Here is a 26,167-nt window from a genome sequence, read left to right as displayed (position 1 = left end):
CTGAAATGTATAATAAATGAGCGTGGTTTTCTATAATTTTTCTTATTTCTGATCAACTAGCTTTTGAGTGATGTGGTCTTTCTAGCTTATCCATTATAAATTCAATGCAATCTTTAATGCCGTTTAAATTGTTTTCTTCGAAAAAGTCTTCAGATTCCATGACATCAAAATGCTCAAGTTCTTGTTGAGGTATCTATATCTTTGTCAGCTTATCTCTTATGTTTATGGCTATTGTATAACAGTGACCTTCTTTGCAATCTACTACCGCCTTGCCTACATAAACTTTAGTTACAGTAATAATTCTACAGAGATAAGCATGGCCGGTGATCTTGTTTTTAGTCGGTAGTTTAATAGCTACTCTTGTTCTGACTGATCAATTCTAACTTTTGTTTTAATTTACTTAAAATCGTAGAGAATTATAGTTAAAAGTATCGCGTAGGGGTGTGGATATTTTATCTTCTTCGTGAAGTGAAAAAATGAATTTTTTAAAAGTTGATTTAGAATTTTGTTTAGCTTTCAGTCTTAAGGGTAAATTCATTTTATACAGTTGAATTTATTATTTTGGATAAAGAAATTATATGGTTTTAATTGGTCTACTTCCTACTATTAATGCATTACATCCGTAGTCGATTTTTTGCGTTTCCTTGCGTAAAAAATGGATCTCCTAAAATACATACATTATTTATTGGTAATTCTGGACTCATAACGTAAAATTCTTGGTCTATATCGAATAAATTTACCGTAACAGTACCTAAAATGTATGTACGCTGTAGAGCTTTTCCTTCTAATTCAATTGTAACACCACAACTTATTCCTGTGCTGTTCTTTAATGCATTACAACTCATGACGGTAACTTCTGAGCCTGAATTTAATATAAAAGTTCCTGAATTTTTTGGATCAGGGATGATGAAAGCTGGCATCAGCAATAAAAGAAACACCAAATACAAGTTGAAGTGTGACGAATAAGTTTACAAATTCCGCAATTGATTCGTTTGAAGATTATACAATCAATCTTGAATGTAATGATATAATGTGTTAATTACGATTTTATAATCTGTATACATTATTAAAAATGCACAATCAATGCGCAAGTTAACTATTTATTTATACATACAATACAATTCATGCATTTATACAAGTAACGTCCAATTTTTTATTACGTACATGCATTCTTATAACGATGCTGGCCGTATTATATGTCAGCATATTATGAAAAATTCACCTGAAAGTTAATACACACATGCATATAAGTAATGTTTGAGCTCCACTTGTCGTATGAGCTTGTGTATGTACACAATACGTCCTGTATTAATTTGACGGATGAATTACGTTTTTACTTATTATATGATTTATCTGTATCAACTCAGAAAGTAACACATACACTGGCAAGCAGCATAAAAGAAAAAAAGTGTGAAATTTTTTAGACGTTTACAGTTCGCAATAAGGAAGAATATAAACATTTATGTCTCAAAACTAGTTATTTTAAACCACTCATTGTTGTAAATGAGTAGAGCTAGTATGGAGATTGGAATAAGATACTGACAAAAAGAAAGAAGCCTGTCAACATGGAAAGCACAAAAATAAAACTACACTACAAATTACAAGAAGGAGGAAGCAGAGATAAGTCGGAGATGGCAAATAATAAAGAAGTTGAGTAGCTATAGCAGTGAGAGCCAAAGTAGTGAGAGAAATAGCATACAGGAGAAAATATATGTAGAACGCGGCTAACCTGCATCCAGTACTCCTTTACCTCTAAGAACCTACAACACCATTTAATACCTAGAACTCATCAGAATCTCAATCAGAAAATGACAAAGAGCGAGAATTTGAATAAGGCTTTGATAGAGCCATGCATTGACTCTGAAAATTCAAATGAAATTATTGCAACAAATCCAAATATGTTAACAAAATATTAAGTATATAGAACGAGTCTCCCGCGAGCTACTACCATGGTTTCCAAAAGATAACCCCAACCCCACCCCCTTCCAGAAAATGAGGAAAGTGGAGGACAACCCATTTAGATACTTAGATAATTTAGTTTTTTGCACAATACCTAAGAATATTCCTGATATCGAAATCATTGACGGGCTTCACGAACGTGAATACATAAATATACTAACCTTGGAAAAGAAGGTGAAAATAGTATTAAATACAACGACCTCGAAAATCATAAATACGATTGAAATGCGTATGTATGTCAAAATATACTTTGAGAAAACAGTGCTAAAGTCAGACAGAAAAAAATGACTAAAATCTCTAAAAGCTCTTACGAAAGCTAATAGATTAAAATCAATAGGAGTAACATAACATCTGGCAATATTAAACCCTAATCAGTGACCATATCTTGTAGAACAGTTTGGAGAGATCTTCCAATATTTAAGAATAACAGTGACTCTATATACTAATACACTGGTAGTACCACAAACTGACCAGAGGTACAAAGTGATAAAAGAATATCATGAGTTAGCAGTGGAAGGACATAGAGGTATAAGTAAGACATATAATAGAATTTCCAAGGACTTTTATTGGAGAAATATATGGCTGGAAGTAAAACAAGTGGTACTAGATTGCGAATCTTGCCAAACAAAAAGCTCACACGTATATACCCATCAGGCCATTTGAAATGATTTCAATTAACTTTTATCGATCAGTAAACAAACCCTCGGCTCATGAAAACACTTTTATACTTCTAATCCAAGACTGGCTCACTAAGTTCATTATTTTAGCTCCAGTTCAAAGAGCGACCACCGAAGAGATTGTAAGAGCCGTAACACATTAATTCATATAATGTTTTGGGGCACAGAAAAAACTATTTTCAGACCGAGAAATTTATTTTATAAACAAAATGTTGGAAGAGTTTGCAGGAATATTTAAAATTTAAGAGATAGGCAGTACAGCCAACCACCCCCAAAGTAATGGGGTAATGGAACGTATGCACCACGTTAAAGGCTTTAAAGGCGTATATAGATGAGTTAGAGAAATGGGATGAATGGCTTCCACTGTGCATGCTGGCATACAATACCTCGTAGAATGAAAGCATGAGATATACATCACATGAACTCGTATTTACCCTACTAAGAACAACTGCAGCAATTAATTAGATTAAAGCAAAATGTCGTTTGAAATATTATTATGATAAAAAACTACATACAAACTTCTTTATAGAGGTAGAATCTATGTTTGTCTTAAAAGAGCCATCAAAAGGTAAAAATTTTGTCTGTTATAAAGGACCTTACCAAATAATAGAAATTTACTACAAAAACCATAACGCAAAACTAAGAAGGGGTGACGAAATCAGGATTACGCACTTGGACAAAATGAAAAAAACTTAGATTTTAAAAACATAGATTTTGCATAAAAAGTATACAATTAAATAATAGAACATTAATAATAATAATAAAAAAATATAATAAATTGTGTTAACTAACAAATAAGAAAAAAAAACTTGTAATCACAATCACACAAAAATACCATAAACCTATTTTAAAAACTTTTTTTTACCATCCACGGCTTCCAAACGTGCCATGAAATATTAAAAAAAAAGGAATAATAAAAATAAATAAGGAAATAAATGAGATAACATTTGAAGAAAATATAAAATAAAAAAAATAATATTATATTAATACAAAAATATTTATAATAATAAATGCCAACGCTTCTTTTGTTCCTGTAACTAACCGTTATCGTAAACAGTAAATACTGTCATAAAGAAGTACAGTACACAGGAGAGTCACGCATAGGGCACTGGTTAATTTAATACTGTACCAGAACAAATATCATACTGAGTCAATTGAATAATTTGACATAATTTAATTTTGTAATAGTTTAGAGTAATAAAAGAAATTTTTTTTTTTTGTAGAAATCTAGGAAAGATGGGATGTAAAAAGAAAGTAAACGAAAATACAATCGATTTTTTGTTGTTTCTAAAAAAAGTCAGGAAAAAGATGCATGATCGGGATACACGTATACGTAACTTTTTCGACCCGAAACCTAAGTTCTTGACCTACTGCAATAACGGACCACTAAGTTCTCGCTATTAACCACTAGGGCTAGCAACCCACGACTGAATTGTGTAGCAAACCAAGGATCCTTTACTATCTGGAAGATCCCTCTGGATGGATTTGGGACTTGAAACAAAAGACAACCATGATAATTAACAAGAAAAATCGGATCGTCAATACATACCAATATATACATAAAAATGTACACACTCAAATAACAGACCTCTTTTCCAAGGGATAGCTTCCCGAAAAAATGACTGGCACGTCCACCACCAGCAATAGAGAGGAGTGGCTGCACTTACACCTGAACCGGACGGCATAGGAGACCGTAGCCATCAGGTCGTGACAAATTCGTCGGATGACTTGACCGGGGCCATCAATATCTGGTTTGCGGACTCGGTCTTGGAAGGCAACCGTAACAAGTTACTTACCTGGGCAGTAAACATCTACAGTCTACAAACTCCCATGGTCATTATAGCGACGCACTGGCAGCATGACACTATCAGCGAGCTCCTCAATTAAATCTGAGTTAGATAGAAGAATACAGTGCCTACCGAGCCATGTTTGGGGCACCACACGGAGGCAAGGATGGTTTACCTACCCATGACTACCGGCTGTCTATCACTCGAAACCCGCAAATCTACGGGTACTGTACGGCAGTACATACACGGAATCAGATGACCTAAAGAGAAAGAATAGGAAAAAAGAAACATTCATGAAAAAAAATATAAAAAGCACGAAAAAAAGACAATAGAACGAGTAACAGAAACAAAGAAGATAAAATTTTCTCACATGATTACACCACTGGTGGATTAAAACTTCAGGAAACTCATCACCCACTAGGACACTACATCAGGTTTCATTATTACATGGAATCCGTCAGAAGGCCATGATGATACCATCCGTAAGAGCGTGAACAGCACCAGGCACTCCAGAAGACGCTTCACAAACTCAGAGGACAACATCGTAACAAAATCAGAAATACTACTTCGGAGGCTAGCAACATGAAATATCAGAGTACTAAAAAATCTCTTCTAAATACCCACTCTCATTGACACCCAAAGAGAGAGTAGATAAGAAAGGTACTCGGAAAAAAACGTCTAATATTGCACCATATAACGACATGAGGCAAAAAGAAAAAAAAACACAAAGAGCATTCACACCCCCCTTTGCTAAGTTTAATAGGAAATATACGACACACACGACCTAAAGAAAATGTATGTACAAATGAAAATTTATTTACCCACACTAGAATACCCTTCATAAACAAAAATGTACACCCATAGTAATAATAATAAAATACGAAAGATTTATAAAATGTAAGGGTAGTGCCACACTGGTGACTCAAGGGGAGAAATTTTTTCAATAATGAAGAAAAATAAAACAATCATGTACCGTAAGAGATGAATGGAAAAGCCAGTATCAAATTAAATAAATAAAATGACAAAATGCTTAAACGTATGAACAAATTAAGGAGGATCCCTATAAACATAAGAACACTTTAGTACCGTAACATGTGTAAGAAAAAAAAAAAAAGAAAGCGACGCAGGAAAAACATTCACTATCTATTAAATGTAGGCAATAGCATCTACCCAATTAAAAAAAATATATATATAATATATATATATATATTAATGGAGACAACTTCTTATTACAAGGATCAAGTAACAATACCTGAAGATGCCTCGTGGTCTACTACGCAAATGAGAAATGGCACCGGCCAAGTAGCAGAAAAAATATCAATGATAGCTACCACAAGCACCACATAAAAAGTGATTCAGAGGGTCAACTTAAGCTACTATTTTTTATGGGCCCCACAACTTCTAACTTTAGGTGATGAACTATACGAACAGTGCAGACCAGGAAAAATCTTATTCATCTCCAAAAATAAACAGGAAACTCAGACATATGAGTATTGCGACAGCGCATAGCCAAAATTCGTAAGAATATGATAGAAAGGGAAAAAGAAATGCGATACAAACAAAAAATAAGAGGTAGACAAGAAGTGTATTTCCGATCATCGGGAAAATTGATAGATTTTTATTCGGCTTGCTTAACGAGGAGGAAAAAAAACATAAAAACACTGATCAAAACAGGAAACAATGACATCAAAACTCTAACTATGCTGCTAGCAAATCAAACAGAGATAATTATGATAAAACTATCGGGAGTTAGAAAAATTGCAGTAGAAACAGAATAAAAATTAAATAAAACAAAACTAGACGAAGAAATACTGCAATGACGATTTTTGCTATCCCCAGTAATAAAAAAATTAGTGAAAGGGGCACACCAATACCAAGCCGATACAGCAATACTAACAGATTCTATTTTATTTGCACCAAATGGTGCAGTTCACTAGCAATTTCTAACTTCACATATTTTTAACGATTTAGCAACACTAGCTGGATATGCAAGACTGGACTTAGTATTTTCAGGATCAAATACAGGTGCAAGTGCTGTAGAAATCATAGAAATACCCGCTGTTGTGATAATATACATGAGCAATCAATTAATTTCCCATATCTCAATCCCATCACTCAATAAAAAACAATTTGAGCTATACAAAGTCTCACCCTTGCCAATAATGTTTATACGTACACACAGCGAACCAATACGGAAACTAGAAGATCACAAAAACTGCGAGATATAATTAATAGTACAAAAGAGTATTCCCAACTTTGATAGTTGCCAAATAAAAGTAGCAGGACTAACAAGCACTTATTGAAAACGCATGCACACACCGAATAAATGGATCTTCACGAGAGTAACAGACGAATCTATATATATATACAATGCCTATGAGCAAAACTGAGGTTGACCGTTTTAAAAGTCACAGGCATCATTAAGCTAAAAAGTAAATGTTTAGCACGTACAACCAAAACTCATTTCGAATCACTCTTACAGACAAAACGAAAACATATCAGATACAATAAATGCACTACTGAATGACGTTAACTTGAATCTTGAAAATGCACAAACACGTACAGATGTAGACACACTACAGGACGGCATTTATCTTAATGAAATTAGGAAAAAAGCGAAAAAATTAGTAGTGGCAAAGGTGTCTAAGAAAAAAAAAGAAAACGATAAACAAGGAATATACATATAATAATAGAAGAATGCGTCACGATAATCACAATAATTTACCTTGAGACGAAGTGCCTTTACCGATGGGAGGTCCCTTTACTGACCTGCTAAAGACTGTTAACAGGTGGTGGACAGCAGGGTGGCAACCTAAGTCAGAACGAGGCATTACCGGAAAACAAAATCATATTGAGACCGATCGTCATACAGATACAGAAACCTTTCACAGCCCCTTTACAACCTCAGCATACATCACAAAAAATTATATACAAGCGTTATACTAGAAAAATAAGAAAAAAATTATATAATGAAATATAGTAATAATAAGAATACCTATACTAATGGTAACACTTACAACAACAGTAAGACATAATTGGTTTGAAAGCAATAAGACCTCAACTCTCCCCATCTTTGATAATAATTATAAAATAAAAAATTGTAATAATAGAACTACATCTCGACGATAAAATAAAATAAAAAAAAAAAACAAGCATTTGTGTACAAAGTACAAAACCGATTAAACTCACCTTTAAAAATGCAAACTCATTCGCGTAGCAAAAGCTTTGTTAAAAAAAAACTTTTGGTGTTACAATTACTTGAATGCCATCCTCAAACATATAGAAAAACAGAGGAAAATTTATGCATAAAAAAACTATGTAGCATAAGTAGCACGTAAGAAAAATTTTTAATTGACATGAAAAACTGTATGAGGGAAGCGTGTGAACATAAACAAATATCTATACACAAAAAAAATTAGCAGAAGTAAAATCAGTAGGAGAAACAGGAACATGGAGCTTGAAACCACTCTCTTTTTTCTAACTAGATATGATAAAATACAACACAAACAACATGATACGAACACTGCCACATCACAACCATATGAGCCAAAAAAAGAGCGTGGGGAACGACGACGTCATGACCTTGGATGTGTCACATACGATATGCATGACGGATTCAACATGGGGGTCAAGCCAATGTCAGTGCGTAGTAAGAATTAGGGGTCAGTGAATGAATTGGGGGAGAGTGAAGAACAGAGAGGGAGTTGAGGAAGGAAGAAATGAGCGAGCGGCTAATGTTTTGGATGACGCTGGAGAGAGAGAGAGAGAGAGAGAGAGAGGATCGGGCTCATAAGACAGAGAGGCGTGCGATTTCCCTCAGGTATAAAAGTCAAATAAAGTTAATTACACATCAACTCGCGCTTTTATTTACCAAACGATAAACCCACGTAAAAAAGAGAAAAAAAAAGATGTTTTAAAAAAAAATGAATGTTAAACACAATTTTATAAAGGTTTCGTAAAAAAATGAAAATGTTAGATAACGCTCAAAAAATTACGTTATTCGTAAGTACATTATGCGTGCGTATAAATTTCTTCAATATTCTTTTCCAGACGTATTTTCGAGAGAAAAATCCTTCAATTCCTAAATTTAACATATGCTCATATTAGAGTCAGTAATTTAATTGTATCCAAACTGTTATTCACATAAATCAAAACTTTGAACAGTAATAAACAGTCTTTTAAAAAAGGATAAACGAGTAAAGAAAAATTTTTTTCTCAAAAATACGTTTAGAAAACAATATAGAAAAAAAACGTACACTTAAAAATAACATAATTTTTTTTCGGTCTTACACCTATATTTTTTAGTTCTTACCAGAGTCTCCTAAATCAAAATTTGGTAAGTTATTCCCGAGATGAGTACTTGATATTTGTACTAAACAAAAATTAAATAAGATAGATTTTTTTGAAAAAATCATCTAAATAGTAGTAATGTACTTACAGATAACATATTCGACAACATTTCTTAAATATTCAAAAATTACGTAAATAATCCAATTTTAAGAGCACACAGTGCTTTAAAAAAGTGGTACTAAGCCAATGTTTGTGGACACAGAATTTTATAAAGTACATGGAAATCAGTGGATTTTTTATATATCATAAGGATAAATAAACATATTAAAGTAATGAATAATCTAATTGATGAGGAGTGCAAAAAAAAAATAAAAGAAGAAAAAAACAGATGATTTAAAGACTTATAAAAAGCAAAATTGCTTATGAAAAATCAGAATTTGTCTTTTAAACTTGTTTTTATGGTGGTGCACTTTTATTTGTAGTTCATGTAAGCAGTAAGTATAGTAAAAAATAATAACTAATCTTTATACCTGTTTACTTCCTATTACTTTTGTAGTTTCCGTCCGGATCTGGAGTAGATAATCTATGGTGATTTTGGCCCAGGTGGGCAACTTCGGCATATTCTCTCTCGATGGCAAGTTGCCCCCTCTTTTAAGGTGGAGTAGTCCCTCGTGCTGCCAATGGGTAAGCAGGAGCTGTGGCTTCCTCTCACTTCTTCTACATGCATTGCTGAGGTTGCGTGCCCCACCTGCAGCGCTGCTTAAGTTTGCACGCGCTGTTTGAATTCATGTGCTCTGCAATATACATTAGTCGCCTGCAGCGCTGCGTGCGCCCCCTGCTGACCTGCAACGCTGCAATGTGCATAAGTCGTCTGCAGCACTGGTTTGCGTGCGCTGTTTAAATGTGTCAAATCATGTGCAGCTTGTGCACGTGTTATTTATATGCATATACAATGTTTTTTGTGTAAGCAAGCACATTGCATGGTAATGTAGTATGTGAAGTGTTAAGAAAATGTTTGTTAAATTTTTTTGTCTTATTTTGTTTGATCAGTTTATAGTAAATTTAAAACAATGAACTGTTATAAAACTAGACTCAAAAAAAACGCATGATTAACAAAATAATTTTGTACATTCTTACAGCTCTATATTATTATCATTATTTTTTAACTTTAACATTATTTTTATTTTCTTGTTTGACAGATAGTAAAAATTATTTTGAACTTTTTTTTCGAGGCCATGTCTCCAGTTGGTGTCATCGAGGTAGTCTAAGAATCACTTTTATCTCTGACATATTCATACACAAAGAGTTTTGATGCTCTTTGAGCAGCAGAACATATTTCATCACAAACAGCTCCTCTTGACCTGTTGGTTGTACCAAAGCTGTCAGAAATCGTAGCTAATACAGCGGATGTCGAAAATGCTTTTCCGCTTTCTAACCTTAAAATACCACCTTTGCTGCTTGATTTTGGATTCTCAGGCAAAAAAATAGTGTACGAAACTAATTCGAAAAGGCTTCTTTACAAATCTCGTTACGGCCCTCGCCTTCAGCTCGTGCCGTAAACCTCTCGGTTTGTAAATCGAAGCCTTTGCAAACTCGTACGTAATATACTATATTTAGAGGTAAGTTTAATTTGTTTAAACTAGTTTTATTACTTGTCAGTTGTCTAACTTTTTTTTAATTTTCATTTTTTTTTTTTTTTTTTTTTTTAATAGGTTTCGAAGGTGATCACCAGTATTTATTATCGAGACTATCTAGCCCTACCGTTTCTGTTGTGGTATTAGGATAATCACCGCAATCACCAACTACGTCATTCATTGAGAGTGTTTACTCTCTTATAAGGGTGATTGGGCATGTTCCACCGAATAGAGCACTGCTTGACTTAACTACTATATCACCCTAGTCAGCAGAGGTGTTACAAATCATTGATGTGTCATCATTGGTGGCACCGTAAGTCATCAGGGTACCATCTTTACCTATAACACTGTAAGTTATCGATGCATCATCTTCACCAGAAGTTCTAGACATATGTATTTCTCTGCAGCCATTTATAGACAATGTGGAATGACAATGATCCCTGGATATAATATGTGAAATAAACTATTTATTAAAAGAAAAGAGGGCAAAGGGAGCAGTTAATAATTATAAACTAAAAAAGATGTGCCACGTATGTAACTTTGAATGAAAAATATTGAATAGCTTAAATTATAATATTGCTCATAAATTATAAAATAGATTGTATTTAAATTAAATAATTTTATAAATATACGAGTATTTTAAGAAATATCAAAGATTAAAGTTTATTACCCTAGTTTTATCCTAAGTTCCGAAAAACTCGCTATCCCGTATTATATGACAAGAGTTTATAGTACACAAAGTTTCCATTGACTTGGCTGTAGGTCTTTAAATCATGACACCCACATCAACAAAAATTATCTCGTGAGAAATCTATTTTAGACTCACTTATTTAGGAGGCATAGTTTAACATACTCAATTCACATGAAAGACGGGGGGGGGTAATTTATTAGATATTGAGTATACTGTACTTCACCGTGGGACTCATTTGTTCGTATACCCTCGACTAAAGAGCATGTATTTCTCCTTTCAATGATAAAGTTTATTGTAGATATTCAGGGTCTTAAGATCGCAAATAAATTTCTTTTTAAAGAATTTTCCTATGTTAAACCTGGGAAAAGAAGGAATTCCATTGTAGTTATTATGTGCTTAGGCCACCTTTTAAGTGGAAAATTTATCTCGTAAAGGACAAAAAGCAAAATTGCTGATTAATAACCAATTTTTATGGTATAAGCTGGAATTTCGGAATCATTACCTATGAAAAGGTACTTAATATATTTAAAAATACCCTGGTTGAAACGGTTTTGTCAACGGTTTTGGAAAAAAATATCTGGAAGGAATACTACTATAAAAGTATATATATATATATATATATATATATATATATATAATATTTTCTCTTGAAAATCTCAACAAAGACTATTTGCCATGCAAATATCACATCTTTGGCAATAACTCTTTATGTGCTATTAGAACTGTTCCTGCAATAAGGGACTGGATAAATTTTAAATTAAATTGGAAAAAAGTACTTAGTTTGAAGTATTCAGTAGTTTTTTTAAATAAGAATTTTTTTTACGATAGTAATAAGGAACTGTAAGAATGTGTTAATTGCATTTAAAGAATAAGATGTAAGAATAATTTTAAAAAGTAAAGTGGTGCTTCCAAGCTATCCAACTGCTCGATTACAGTTACAGGAGTGGCTTAGGTGCTCGAAGAGAAGAGAAGCTACATCTCATGTGCACTCATGGGGAAATTATTCTGTCAGTTTTACCAATGTAACATGAGTAATAACAGCATCGGTGAAGAAGAGAACCTTGTCAAATAAAGAAGCCATTGAGAAAAAATAATATTCAGCCTTAATATTAACAATTTAAAAATACAAATCAAATGTATTATAAATTTTGTTATTAGCATCCATGGCTTTTATAACACTGATAAATACTTCATACTAAAGAGTTTTTAGAAGTTTCATGGCCAAGAATTATTTTTGGACTTTCAATAATTAAGCCACCTTGGAATTTCAATGATTTACAGCTGGATATTAAAAAGTATAATAATCACCAGACGCTAGAAGTCCACAGAATCGTTTGAGGGCGATATTACATTGAATGACTTGAAATATTATCTCATAACTATTGCTTGGAGCCTCAAAAGAATTTATACGTATGAAAGTGATAAAATAAAGTTTGTTAGCTCAATATTAACGCACAAAGTTCATGATTTGTTTCAAACATATCGTCCCTTTAAACACCTCGAAAATAATGTTTTTTCCGTATGCCTTACACACGGGAAAAATCATTTCGAAAATAAAAAAACTATTTTGGGCTATACATACAGCTCACTTAGTAAAAAATCAGTGGGCAGTCATGGGGCTACCAAAAACTTAAAACTATGAATTATATTTTTACTTGAGTTCTGAAATGAATTAGTAGCTATCCAAATTATTTACTGTTTTTGAAATAAGTAATCTAAAATCATGGCATTTATATAATTATGTGGGTCGTGATAATACGTATGGTAACATGCATATCTCTTTATAATACATATTTTAAGTAATGAATTATAAGGTTTATTGAGGTTATTGGCTGCCGATAGACAAGAAGAGAGTACTTAGCTTTTGTGAGCGTCATGGAGTGCGGTCGGGTGTGGTAGAATGGGTTAGTCCAGGTCCAGCCGTATGTGCGCGTGGCCCATCGAGGTCCACGGATTCACCTTTTTTTCTTCCATGCAATCTGATCTCTTGAACACGATAAGCAACTAATCGGGATGCATATACCTAAACCCGTAGATTTTGAGTAACAAATTCCTCAAGGTCAAAAAAATGTATTTTTTAAAATATTCGACCACGCGTTACTCAGCTGTTGTTGCATTTTTTTTAATTCACCTAGACTCAAGTTTTACCTCAAAGAAAAAAACTTTTGAAAAAAAAAGTTATTTATAAACGTCAGTTGCACAAGTACGGTATCGCTATTTTTTTTATTCAAAAGTATTTGCTTTGAGGTAAATTTTGAGTCTAGATAAGTTTCAAAAAAAGGTAACAACAGCTGAGTAACACGTGGTCGAATATCTTAAAAAATAGATTTGGTCGACCTTGAGGAATTTTTTACTCAAAATCTACGGGGCTTAGGTATATGCTTCCCAATTGGTTTTTTGTTCAAAACGTGCCAAAGAATGTGACCAAATTTTATTAAAGCAAAAAACCAGAGTTTTTAATTTGTTACTAAAATTTGTAAATAACAATTGAATGGAAATGATTCAAGTGATCTACCCTTGCTTATCACGTTCAGGGGATCAAAGTGCATGGAATAAAAAAGGGTGGATTCATGGACCTCGATGGGCCACGCACATATACGACTGGACCCGGACTAGGTATGCATATGACTATACTCCGCCATACTTCACCACGCCGCAAAGTCAATCACGCAAAAAGGTTCGCACTGTGTAAGACAGTGCAGTCGACACCTCGTGCGCATTTGCCTCGTAAGATGGCGTGTACTGCACGGTATTTTTACGTGTAGGCACGTCTACCTTCTGTGTATACTACACAGTCTGCAGAGCTGCATTCACACGCTCTTTTGACCTGCGTGTACGGTATTTTCGGGTGTAAAGAGAAGTAGTCGTCCTTGCGTTGAGCATACATACGTATAATGAATACGGTGACTTTTTAATCAGTCTATGATAATAAAGTAACTCAGTACTGTCATTAATGATTGTTTTAATAAATACAAATGAAAAGTAAAAAACATTATTGATGATAAATATGCAATCAGTAAAAAAATCACAATACGTGACTACTTATACATATGAACCATTATTTTTTGAAAAAATAAGAGATGGAGTAACAGTAATCAAAAAAACGTAATGTATGTATTCGCACTTTTCTTTTTCGACATAAACAGAATCTGCTGAAAAATGCTAATTAAATTCAATTTGTTTTATTAGAATGTACCTAACAATAATTTTCTATTTTGCTGCATTGTATACCATCATTTTCCACAATTTTTGCAACTATGCACGTATATTTTTTATAATCAAATTTATCATTAGTAATTTTACTTAACTTAGTCCTGGTACTCGTTAAAGGAAACGAAATATTTACTTCAGAACCAGCTACAGCTGAGCCTTCAAATACATGCATTTTATTATACTTTTTAAAAGGCCGCTACTTTAAACTAAGTTGCATTCGAATCCTAACAATCTTTAATATAATGGTTTGTATGTTATAAGTAGACGCGTATTGTGATTTTCTTACTGATCGTATATTTATTATCAATGATACTTTTTACTTTTCATTTGTATTTAATAAGACAATTATCAATAACAGTACTGAGTTACTTATTTACCATACACTGATTTGAAAGTCATCATATTTATTATAGGTATATTTGCTCAACGCAAGGACGACTACTTCTCTTTACACCCGAAAATGCCGTGCACGCAGGTCAAAAGAGCGTGTGAGTGCAGCTCTACAGACTGTGTAGTATACACAGATGGTAGACGTGCCTACACGTAAAAATACCGTGCAGTACACGCCATCTTACGAGGCAAATGTGCACGAGGTATTAAGGTGTCAACTGCACTGTCCGACACAGTGTAAACCTTTTTGCGATACTCTCTCCTCCTCTACCACCGGCTAATACAGAGCGGGCTCCGCCTCTTCTTCAGCCCACATCGTCACCATTTCATTATCTCAAGCTCACACGTGACTGCAGGGATTGCCTTGCTTTTGAATGAAAGCGATCAGACACGAAACCAAGAGTTTTTTCCCATCCAAAATCGTCCAACGCGCATCAAGAAATTTTCACTCCAAAAACGGTTTATCAGTAGTACATTTGTCAAGTCATTAAAGCAAGATAGCTGTGCATATTATGCAGCATATGAACACCTTGAATGACAAAAGCTAAAGTCTATGTAGATGAGTGGCTACAACGTGGTTGGTTACCCGCGGCATGTAATAGAAATTTTCTGCCCTATGTATATTCTTATGAATTTCAAAAATAAGATGTTTAACAAAATCATTTTGTAAACCATGTGTGCTTTGCAAGTTGAGATTTGTAAAAGTACTTATTCTTTAATTAATATGACCATATTAAACAAAATAAAACGTCAAATAATTAAGAAATATTTTCCTACCATTCCACATCCTACATTATAATGCAACGCGCTCACTTATGCAAAAAAAGTGTATATGCATGTAACTTCCACGTGAAAATGCTGCACACATTTTCGCACATTCAAACAGCGCGCGTAAATCAGTACTGCAGGTGACTTAGGCTGTGTATACATGGAGTCTTGAACTTCTAGGACCAGCCATAAGCCCGTGTGAGTGCGAGTGAGAAGCTAGAACATATGCTCTCTTTTTCGCACTCACACAAGCATATGGGTGGTCCTAAAAGTTCAAGATTCTATATGTATATGCAGCCTTATGCACATTGCAGAGCTCAGAAACTCAAATAGCGCGCAAAATTTCAAGCAGCGCACGCAGAAAAAATGCGAAAAAGCCATAGCTCCTGCCCATCCATTGGCTGCACGAGGAACTACTCCACCTAAAAAGAGGAAGTTTCATGTTGTGGAGAGGAAGTGAGCCAAAACCCTTTAGGAATTTTAGCCCACCTAGGCTGGGCAATGGGAAAGTAACATGCAAAATTAACTACCGTTACATATTTTCTCAAGATTTCGAACTTTAAATGGTTGGCTTACTCTTTAGCGCAGACCGCACTTATAGAAGTAGGATATCAAAAACAATTATTTATGAATTTTATAAGCTTCCCTATTCAACTTTTATTATAACAGTTTGACTAAAAGTAAAATCTCTATTAAGAAATATGTTGATTTTGATATATTTTAAGTACCTATTCAAAGAAGAATCATAACTACAAAGCTAATATTTTAATATACTAGTACATACAGTAGTAGTTATTTTAATAGAGTAAGCTACAATAATTTCAAGTGCTTCTTTTTAAACATACATAATATTTTTAATGTTACTTATTCTAAAATATTAAACGAAATAAAAGATTGTAAAAGTAACAAGATCAACAGAAAAAGTCAAGTTTGTTGTTACATCAAATTGGTGTTATTCCAAAAATAATTTAATATCAAAATAAATATCTTTATTACAATATGTAAGTAAAAAAAATTTTATAAAACGAAGTGAAAGATTTACAAAGTAATAAGATAAATTATTAAATTTTTTTGAGATCGTTCACATGTTAAAAAATTCTCATTGACTTCAAATGAAGAAATTTTACAATACATATTTTTATTGAAATACCTTAGCAAATAAAATAAAAGATTAAAGATCAACAAAGTAATGAGATAACCAAAAAGTGTCTAAGTTTTTTAAAATCATTGTGAGTCCTTATGACAGTTATTGCAATTTTTAAGAAGGATAAATTTTATTTGAGGTAATTAAAATAATTTATTATAGATCACAATATGTCAATATTTTGAAAAATTATTTAATCTGTTATAAATACATCAATTGCGGTGCCAACTTCATACTGTTTTTTATCGATCAATTGACATCAAGTTTAGGTAAAAAAATGTTTCAACTGTTTACGTACAATTTATCAGAAACTAATTTACGTGCTAATATTTTAGCACTTAGCTTCTTAGTACTAATAATTTCTACAGCCTTCAAGTATTTTTTACATCTGTATGTGTTTATGCTTCAGGCAATAAAATTTTTCATTTTAGTTTAACTAGGTCATGAATTCATACAATTAGTGTTACAGATTATGTATACGTTATTTCAAACTTTAATGTTCTCAATTAATGTATAATATAATATCTTAACTTATATTGTAACCATTGAATTTATTACCTTCTTATTTACAGACAAAATACTTTAAAAATTCTAGTTAGTGCAATTAAACAGTTCATAAACTTTTTCCAAAAGTAGTCAGGATTTTCTGCAATTTTTAATACACGTCAAAAACAATGTAAAGCCATCCCAGTAAGTTATATATAAGGTATTTAAGAATTTTGCAAAATAAAATAAAATAAATAAATAAATAAATACTAAGATTTACGATGATTTTTAAAAAGTTGACTACTTTTTATTAATCTCATTGTTTTGTAAATCTTAAGTTTTGTTTTGTAAAATTTCGTATGTGTTTGAATATTTCAGTAAGGATATTTATTTTATAATTTAATTATTTTTAGTAAATAAAATATCTTGAACATGTTAACAAACTTGACAAAACTTCATAATTCATCTTATGACTTTGTAAATCACTAATTTTATTTTGTAAAATTTTTTTTTACTCACATATTTTAAAAAAGAATATTTATTTTGTTATTCAATTATTTTTGGAGAATAACAGCACTTCGATATAGCAAAAAACTCGACTTTTTAAAGTCATCTTGTTTTTTTTTTAATCTTTTGTTTCGTGGAATACTTTGAAATAAGTAGCCTTGAAAATATTGTATATGTTTAAGAGAAACTTGGAATTATTGTAGTGTCTGTTATTAAAATAACTACTATAGTATATGTACCACTACATTAGGATGTTTGTTTTGTAGTTATGATTATCTTTTGGATAGATATACAAAACACATCAAACTCGCCTAACCTTGTACTTCAGATTGAAAGTTAGTTTTTCATGAAGTAATCCATCCTTTAAGTGTTCATTTGCGAGTATTAAATAACCATTAATAACTTATTGAAACCACACTTAACTATCAAATATCCTTATTCCAATGATAATTGCACTGTACACACTCAATGCATGGCAGTAGGTTGGGTTATATTTTAAATATTTTTTCGTGAAAGGTACATCTGTGGCCCCTCCGTCATAGAACGTAGAAAACACACGAAGACCGCACAAGCAACATATAGTTCCGCGCCAAGTCTACGCAGCAGTAACGTTCAGTGGCGCCATCACTGGGCACTCCAACGACTACCATCCGTTCAGCCACCGAAGTGTGGCGTACTAAGGCGTTCGTCGAGAGAGTTTGCGCTGAGGATTTGAACGAGACTGACGCCCATTTAATCAACAGCACAAGCTGCTTGTACTATTTTCTAAGAATAAAAGCCAATATTGCCTATACTCGCGAGAGTCTTCATTTCGCAACGTATCCTCACCTTTGGTATCCTTAAGCTTGGGATAACTACCCTGCTTATCCCATACATCTACATTTATATATTGCTTGCTATAGAAGTATAATTCCATACTTAGGTACCTAAGCTAACCATAACCTCTGGTCTTACTACCTAATAAATCCTTCAAATTTAATAGAAACACTTTTTATGGTCTACCTTTTTTTTATTTGTTTAAGCTATAAAAAATATACTGGTAAGCGTTTACATAAATGTGACTCAAGATTCCATATTTCATTGTTCAATACAGATGGTACATTGAGAACGATATTAATCATATTATTGGTACACCTACTTTTTCATTTCTCGAATTGATCATAACATTCATAAATTTCAAACTCTGAGAGTGTGCAATGCTATTCTATTAAATGATACTTAAACTTAATTCCGTTCTAGTATCTGTATTTAAAAGTGTACTACATTCACGGTATTAGAGTGAAATCGAGGTGACAAGTAAAATTTAATATCTTATATAAAACGTCAATAGCCTTCTAAGAAAATTGAATGACGAAGTGTGTAAAATTTTAAGTGGGTTGTTTATTGAAAATATTTATTTAATTCCTATATTTGGAAGTCTGAAGTGTAATTGTAGATTTACTTTGGCTATATTAGTCTTCTCTACTTATTGTTAATATATTAAGAACGTTCATCTCACATAGTATTTTTTGTAGGATCTTCTTGAAATATGGAAAAAATGTTTGTAATGATGTTAGAAAGTAACATGTAAAATTCGAGACCGTTCCACACCACTAATTTTTGAAAAAACTCTAATTTAACATGTAAATTTATGGAGGAGTCACATAAAAATTGAATTTAGAAAAAAAATTGTTTGTGGAATTTGTCCAATTTTTTTTTTTTTTTCATAATGCAATACCAAAAAACAAATATTGTTTCTAATTTTCAAAGGAATTGACAAGTTGTATTTGCAATAAAATGAAAAGAAAAGATTCAAATGTATTTATATTAATATTTTTATTATACTTTTTCATGTTAAATTGTTTCCGGTACTGCCGCATATTTACTAATCGCCTCACTGCTCTCTAGTTTGCCCTCTGTTAACTGAGATGAACGTCCTTAGTACACGAAAAAATTTTATGACTTTCATCATATTTTTTTTTACAGGGTTGCACTTTTGGCTCTGGTGATAATAGAAACTAACCTTTTGAAACATGCTTAAAAAAATACGAACAACGTATAGTACCAACATACATATAGTAGGTGTTGTGGCTATCAATATAATTACATATATATATATTATTTAAATAAAATAAATATTTAAATAGTAAGAAATCTGTTACGAAATTAATACCTCGGTGGTGCAGCCATTGGTCGTAGTGTGCGTGCACGGATTTGGGCCGCAGTTGGTGCACGTGACGATTTCGTTTGGTGCACTATTGCCACTTGTTGTTGAGCTACCTTCTCTCTTCTTTTCGCCCTACGACAAAGATCCCGTAGCAAAGTTTTATGACAAGAACACAGTAAATTACTTAGAGGAATGGGAGTACAATAAAATTGAAAATGATCGATCCAGTTTTCGAATCGCTGCTCTGTTCTGCTTTCTACTACTGAAATTTTGAACATTAATAATGTAACCAAACGTATGTTTATAAGAATACAAGCACTTAGAAAAATATAGTCAAATCAAACAACGAGATATTGATACGTTTTGGGGAACATATTCGGTTTATTATTTTTAATTAAAAAAAAAAAGGATTATGTTATGCGATAAAAAACATAAAATAAAATAAATATTCAGTAAGTTCATTCAAATACGTATCCAAGATAAAACTAATAAATAGTTATTTTATTTAACAAAAATTTTCCAAAGCTAATAGACCGGCCTCAAACAGCGATGAACTGGGAAAAATTGTTTGCACCCAATTTTTTTTGTGCTTTCTTGTTCAAAATATAGTAATGTACCTAAGAGTTCATCTTGCCATCCAAGAAAGTGGTCAGGTATTGGTCACAATTTCGTCAAAGTTATTTTTTCGACCTGAAAAAAATATTCTCAGATTCTTTGGCACATTTGTAATAAAAAAGCAACTGGGATGTATATATCTAAGCCCCACAGTTTTCGAGTAAAAAATTCTCAAAGTTTCAAAAAATGCATTTTCTCCGATATTCAGAGCTCCACGACATTGTTAAAAAAACTTTTTTTTGTATGTTACAACACATAATCATAAGCTGTAGGCTTTCCTCTACAATCTCTAGAAAAAAAGATGTCGAAAAGTTGAGAGGCAAGATTGTTTTTTACACTAAAAGTTTAGGGCCTTTCAGAGGGCGCTCCCACGTGAATGTATACCTGTATATGTTCACTACACGCTGAGCCACGAAACGTATGTATTAATATACACTCACATGTGATCATGCTCTGAAACGCCCTCAACGTTTATTGCAAAAAACAATGTTGCCACTTAACTTTTCGACATTTTCTTTTTTGGAGATTGTTTACAGTTTATGATTATGTGTTGTACATATGAAAATGAGTTTATTTAACACTTTCGTGGAGCCCGGAAAAAAATATATTTTTTGAAACTTTGGGAATTTTTTACTCGAAAACTGTGGGGTTTAGGGATGTACATTCCAACTGGTTTTTTGTTCTTAATGTGCAAAAAAATCTGAGAATATTTTTTTCAGGTCGAAAAAACAACTTTGATGAAATCGTTTTCAAAAAAATTGTTGAAACAATACCTGACCACAGTCTTGGGTTGCAAGATGAACTTTTAGGTACATTAATGTATTTTGAACAAGAAAGCACAAAAAAATTGGGTGCGAATAATTTTTCCAGGTTCATCACTGTTTGAGCCTGGTCTCTAAGCTGCAGTGCATCAACTGCATGATGATAAGTTTATACGACGTGGCAAAAAATAGAAGCAGCAGTCAATACATTAAAAAAATCTAGACGTATATTATTTTAAACGTTAACAATTTTTGTTTTATAAAACATTGATTAGCTAAATAGAAAAGTAAACGCCTTACAGGGTGCTCTTGAGCTGTTCGTATCAATTTTCAATCAAGTTTTAGTTTGAAAAAGCTTTATTACTATAAAATGAGTGGCAGTGACGTCACGAAAAAATTTATACTTGAACATTATTCTTTAATATTTTGGGATGTTTGGATACATTCTTTTTTTTTAATACAAACGATTTTAAATAGTAAGGATTTCAGTCCAATATTTTTTGGACATAATTGCACCTCTACGATTTGTTTATTTGAATAAAACTGTCACATATTTTACTGATTTGGTTAAAGATACACAGAAAATACTAACTTTAACCAAAATATACATTTAACTATTAAATTACTTAGGATACAAGCAATCGTTATCGTAATCAACTAAAGTTGCAGATGATTTTATGTAAATATGTAAGCCTTAAATTTTTGCCAGTATATTTAACATACCTTGGTGCACTAAAAATTTTTCTCTAGAACAGTAATAAAGTAACCAAGAGCTTGAAAACAAGTGGATCAATCAGTTTTTATTTTTCATCGTCAAGGTGAAAAGAATTTAAATGTCAGTAATACTAGATAAATAAATATATTTTTGGGGTAAGTATATTCATGCCAAAATATCTTATTACCAATTTTATACATGCCCTTTAGTAAATTCATGTGTCGTAGATGATTATTACAAAGGCTAATGTAAAATAAATAATCCAATTTAATTAGATGATAATGTAATAAACTACATTAATGTTTAGTATGAGGTGTTAAACAGGTAATGGGAATTAAAAATTTTTGTTGGTAATATCAGTCCAATTGAAACAATTTATATCACATTACGTTGTCAAACATGTACGTTTAGAAGTGTTCATACATTTTGAATTACATAAGTGTTCAATCTTTTTTTAGTTATTCATGAATAAAATGTAGTATGATATAATCAGTCATTTTTGATTTGTATAAATCATAGATCAGAAAACTTGCACTTAATTTTACTATAAAAATTGAGCTGTACGCATTAAAATTTTAGAAATATTTATTATAGCTTTTGGTAAATCAACTACGAATAAAATAAGGGTCTGCAAATAATGTGAAAGAGTTTTTAAGACGGCCGTGGTAACGTTGAGTGTGTCGTAAATAAGCTGAAAGATACTGTAAAATGTGGAAGAGTTAGCAACAAGCACCGTTTTTAAATGTTTTTCTGTAGGCCCTCAGAAATATTTATTACCACTCACATCTGCCTCACTATAAAAAATCAGAAAATTTAGGTAGTTTTTCCACTTCCAAGTCATCCTCGATAGTCAAAGTAATGAAAAATTTTTTAAATTCAAAATTTTACTTTGGAAACCGTTACTTGGGGGTCGCTGATGACGAATCCTAAGGGAGCCTATACATGGGTGTCTGAATGTCTTAAGACTGTAAGCCAAACCTATGGCGGGTGGTTCAATTCGAACTGACGTTAACTGAATATTGATATAAATTGTTTTAAACAAGATAATAGGCGTCCTGTTCGTAACAAAAGTATGTTACGTGATTGAATTATAATATTGGAAAGATATTTAGCCACCAAAACTTAAAAAAATTTTGCTAACGCCGAGTCGTTAAATAGAGAGGTTATGTTGACAAAATTATTGTATGAACATAAATTGTAGAAATTTTTCATTGGATGCCTTAAAGACGTTCTAACCTTATAATGTAATCACGTTACATAGTTTTATCATGAATAAAGTGTCTATTTGCTTGTTTAAATCATTTTATATCGGTATTCAGTTAACATCAGTTTGAATTAAATCAACCGCTATAGGTGTGGCTTACAGGCTTAAGACTGTAAGACGCCCATGTACAGGCACCCTAAGTCTACTAAAAACCGGAGTGCAGTCATGGAACTGCCGACAGAAGTAAAAACTTGAAACTACGAATTATATTTTTACTAAAGTTCTGAAATGAATAAGTAGCTATCGAAATTACTTACTGTTTTTGAAATAAGTAATCTAAACTGACGGCATTCAAATAATTATGTGGATCGTGATAATACATATGATAACATGCATATTTCTTCGTTATACTTATTTTAAGTAATGAATTTTAAAGTTTATTACACGATAATACAGGTATTTCTTAAACTAGAATCCCTGAAAATTATGCGATTTGTCATAAAAATATTCGTTTTAAATTTTACTACAACAGATACTGAGAAGTGAGAAAAAATTTATAAAAGAACTTAGACAATTTACGAGATTAGGTCCGACGGAGGCTCAATTTTTAATAAATGCATTTGGAGTCTTTGACATGCAATTTGTAAATAATTGAATTAATTTTTTAGCAGAAATCCTAAATACTTACGTAAAAGTAAGTGTTATTACGATTTTTTTTATATAAATAATTGAGTATTTTGAGAAGGCTATTAAATAATTTGTAGAATAATTGTTAATCACTACTAATAAATTTTCTTAAGGAAGAGAGTAAGGTAAAAAAACTTGCAATTCAATACTAAGTTATACCTTTATAAGTTAAAATAATTTTAGTATAATGTAAGATACTATAAAGCATAATTTAATTAAAAATTATTAACAGTAGTTTCGTCGTCACATTTGTCAGTGTTACAAAGACAAGAAAAAAATTTTGCGTGGACAATGGTCTACGCAAATAAATAAGTAGGCACTGTTTACATCATACATGTCTCTACAAGATCTGATAACGAAGAGTGACGACGTGACGACAGTAAATTGCAAATGTATACATATATGTGTGCGTACGTGTACGGTAATACAGGTTATAGAAACTTAGTCACTACTAGTGACTCACTAGTCACGTATATACACCACAAATCGTCGCAGTTAAGCTTGCATGAGTAAATTGTACTATTGAATATACACTGTACACCATAGAGGTATAAGAATAGAGGGGAAAAGCGCTATACTAGCCCATTATCAGCAGCGACAGTATAACTAAGTGTAACGGGGCATCTGTCCATGTTTCCAAGGCCACGTTAATGGCTACTTCTTCGTCATAAATCCTACAGTTGATTCAATCTCATGTAGAACTCAACCAATAACATAACTGCCAGACAAAGACAGATGCCCCGTTAGGTACGTAGCGAATTCTGCTGTCGCATATCACGCCCCCTTTTCTCCTCTATTTTTATACCTCTCTCCGAGCATGACACGCAGCGCCGCCCTCGGTGTCAGAATCGCGCAATACCGTACCCCCGCATGATTAAATCGTAACACTGTGGCTTATAGGAGAAAGTATTATTTATTGAATAAGACGTACATACTGCTATCGCGTAAACATCAGCACCCTAAAAAATGGATATGATTATCCAAACAGGCTTTAAAAGTATAAGTTGCAACATAGTTTTTAATAATGAAATGCTGAAAAAAGCTAAAAAATTAGTAGAGAGTGGGCACGTTGCCTACGTGCAGGAATATGTAAATAAAGGAGTCGGTCATCTGATCAATTGCTATGTTGTGAGACAAACATCTGTCAGCTTAAATCCATACAAAGTAGAATTATCTGTAAGTACATTATTGCCTATGCTTGACAAATGTACGTTATGGTAACATATACATAAATGTGTAATTTATTTATCAGATTAACGAAGACCGCTGTATCTCCGACGTGAGCTGCGAATGTGTAGCTAATCAGAGCCAAAAGTGTAAGCACATCGCAGCACTGATCCATTTTATCAATACAAGTGATAGCCTGAGTAAAACTGATTGTGAGCAAAATTGGGGAAAACCCACTCCAAAGCAACTTGGGAGTGAAAAATACTCCAAGGGATGTTTTTTTAAGGTGGCTCATCACATTTTTGAAAGTCGAGCCATTGCACCCAAATTGAAATTTATGTTAAAATATGACTAAACGGATGTACAGTTTAAATTTTAGGGCATGTTGCCGGCCAAAATCGAAAAATAATCATATTGAAAGTTTGAAATTTTAGCATTGGTCTTATGGAGCAGTCTGATTTTTTCACCGAAAGTGTTAGATTTCGTAGGCTAAAAGTCGGGCCACAGTCTCCAGAAACTAAGAGCAAGTAGTTTAAATAATCTTCTTTCTAACAAAATCGTGAAAGTCCAAGATTACCGGTAAAAACAAAAAGATATAAAGTCTTGAAAGTTCTAACCGCAGGATAACCTCAATTTTGATTCTTGGCGCTAGCCCGGGAGATTCAAATGTCATATATAAGAATGTGGGCAAAAAAATTGTAAAAATATTGTTTACATCTAAAACTGGAATGTCATGCTCGGTTTTGAACGCATATTATTGCAAAAACTTTGTGTAAAAATATTAAATAACAGTAATTTAAATAAATAGGTTGAATAAAAAATAGTTGAATATAAAACTTTTATATTAATTGATCATTTGATGACAACATAGCAATAACGCCATAAATAATATAAATTCCAATCAAATAAAATATCCTTTACTTTTCATTACAAACAAATATTTGGCTTATTTTGTCTAATACTTTTGTGTTAGTAGTCACCCGTGGCTTTTCTCCAACATTCTCGCTTGGAAAAAGCCTCAGTCCTTTTTCTCCACTTTTCGTAAATACTTCATTTAAAATAGATTTATTTACTTGCGCCTTAGCCATTTTCAGCATCATCCCATTCGAAACATTATTTTTGTACTCTAGTAAAGACGCTTTATTCAAAGAAACAGCTGCTTCTTCGTTTTTCTGTTTCAAAACATAAGAAATACTTTGAGACTTTTCCCTTATAATATCATCACTTATTCCTAATTTAACTAACGAATTTCTGAGAACTCGCACATCTTCCACAGCGTTATGAAGTGATTCTGTGTTTTCTGTTTGTAAAAAATTTTTCCTCTCG

General features: G+C 32.4%; 1 protein-coding gene across 1 annotated transcript in view; it reads right to left on the bottom strand.

Moving 5' to 3' along the window:
* The window catches only part of pHCl-1 (pH-sensitive chloride channel 1), a 669,372-nt gene that overhangs the window by 62,422 nt on the left and 580,783 nt on the right, over positions 1 to 26,167 (bottom strand). The window contains exon 12 of the mRNA XM_089598057.1: positions 19,699 to 19,824. Within this exon, the coding sequence (XP_089454183.1) occupies positions 19,699 to 19,824 (126 nt within the window). The remainder of the gene's footprint in view (positions 1 to 19,698; positions 19,825 to 26,167) is intronic.

The sequence above is a fragment of the Copidosoma floridanum genome, unplaced genomic scaffold (assembly GCF_036245765.1).
Source record: "Copidosoma floridanum isolate Cflo_tuat_1 unplaced genomic scaffold, Cflo_Japanese_pri ptg000004l, whole genome shotgun sequence".
In the NCBI taxonomy this organism is placed as follows: Eukaryota; Metazoa; Arthropoda; class Insecta; order Hymenoptera; family Encyrtidae; genus Copidosoma; species Copidosoma floridanum.
The sequence above is the reverse complement of the archived record's forward strand: the minus strand, read 5'-3'. Positions and strand labels throughout refer to the sequence as shown.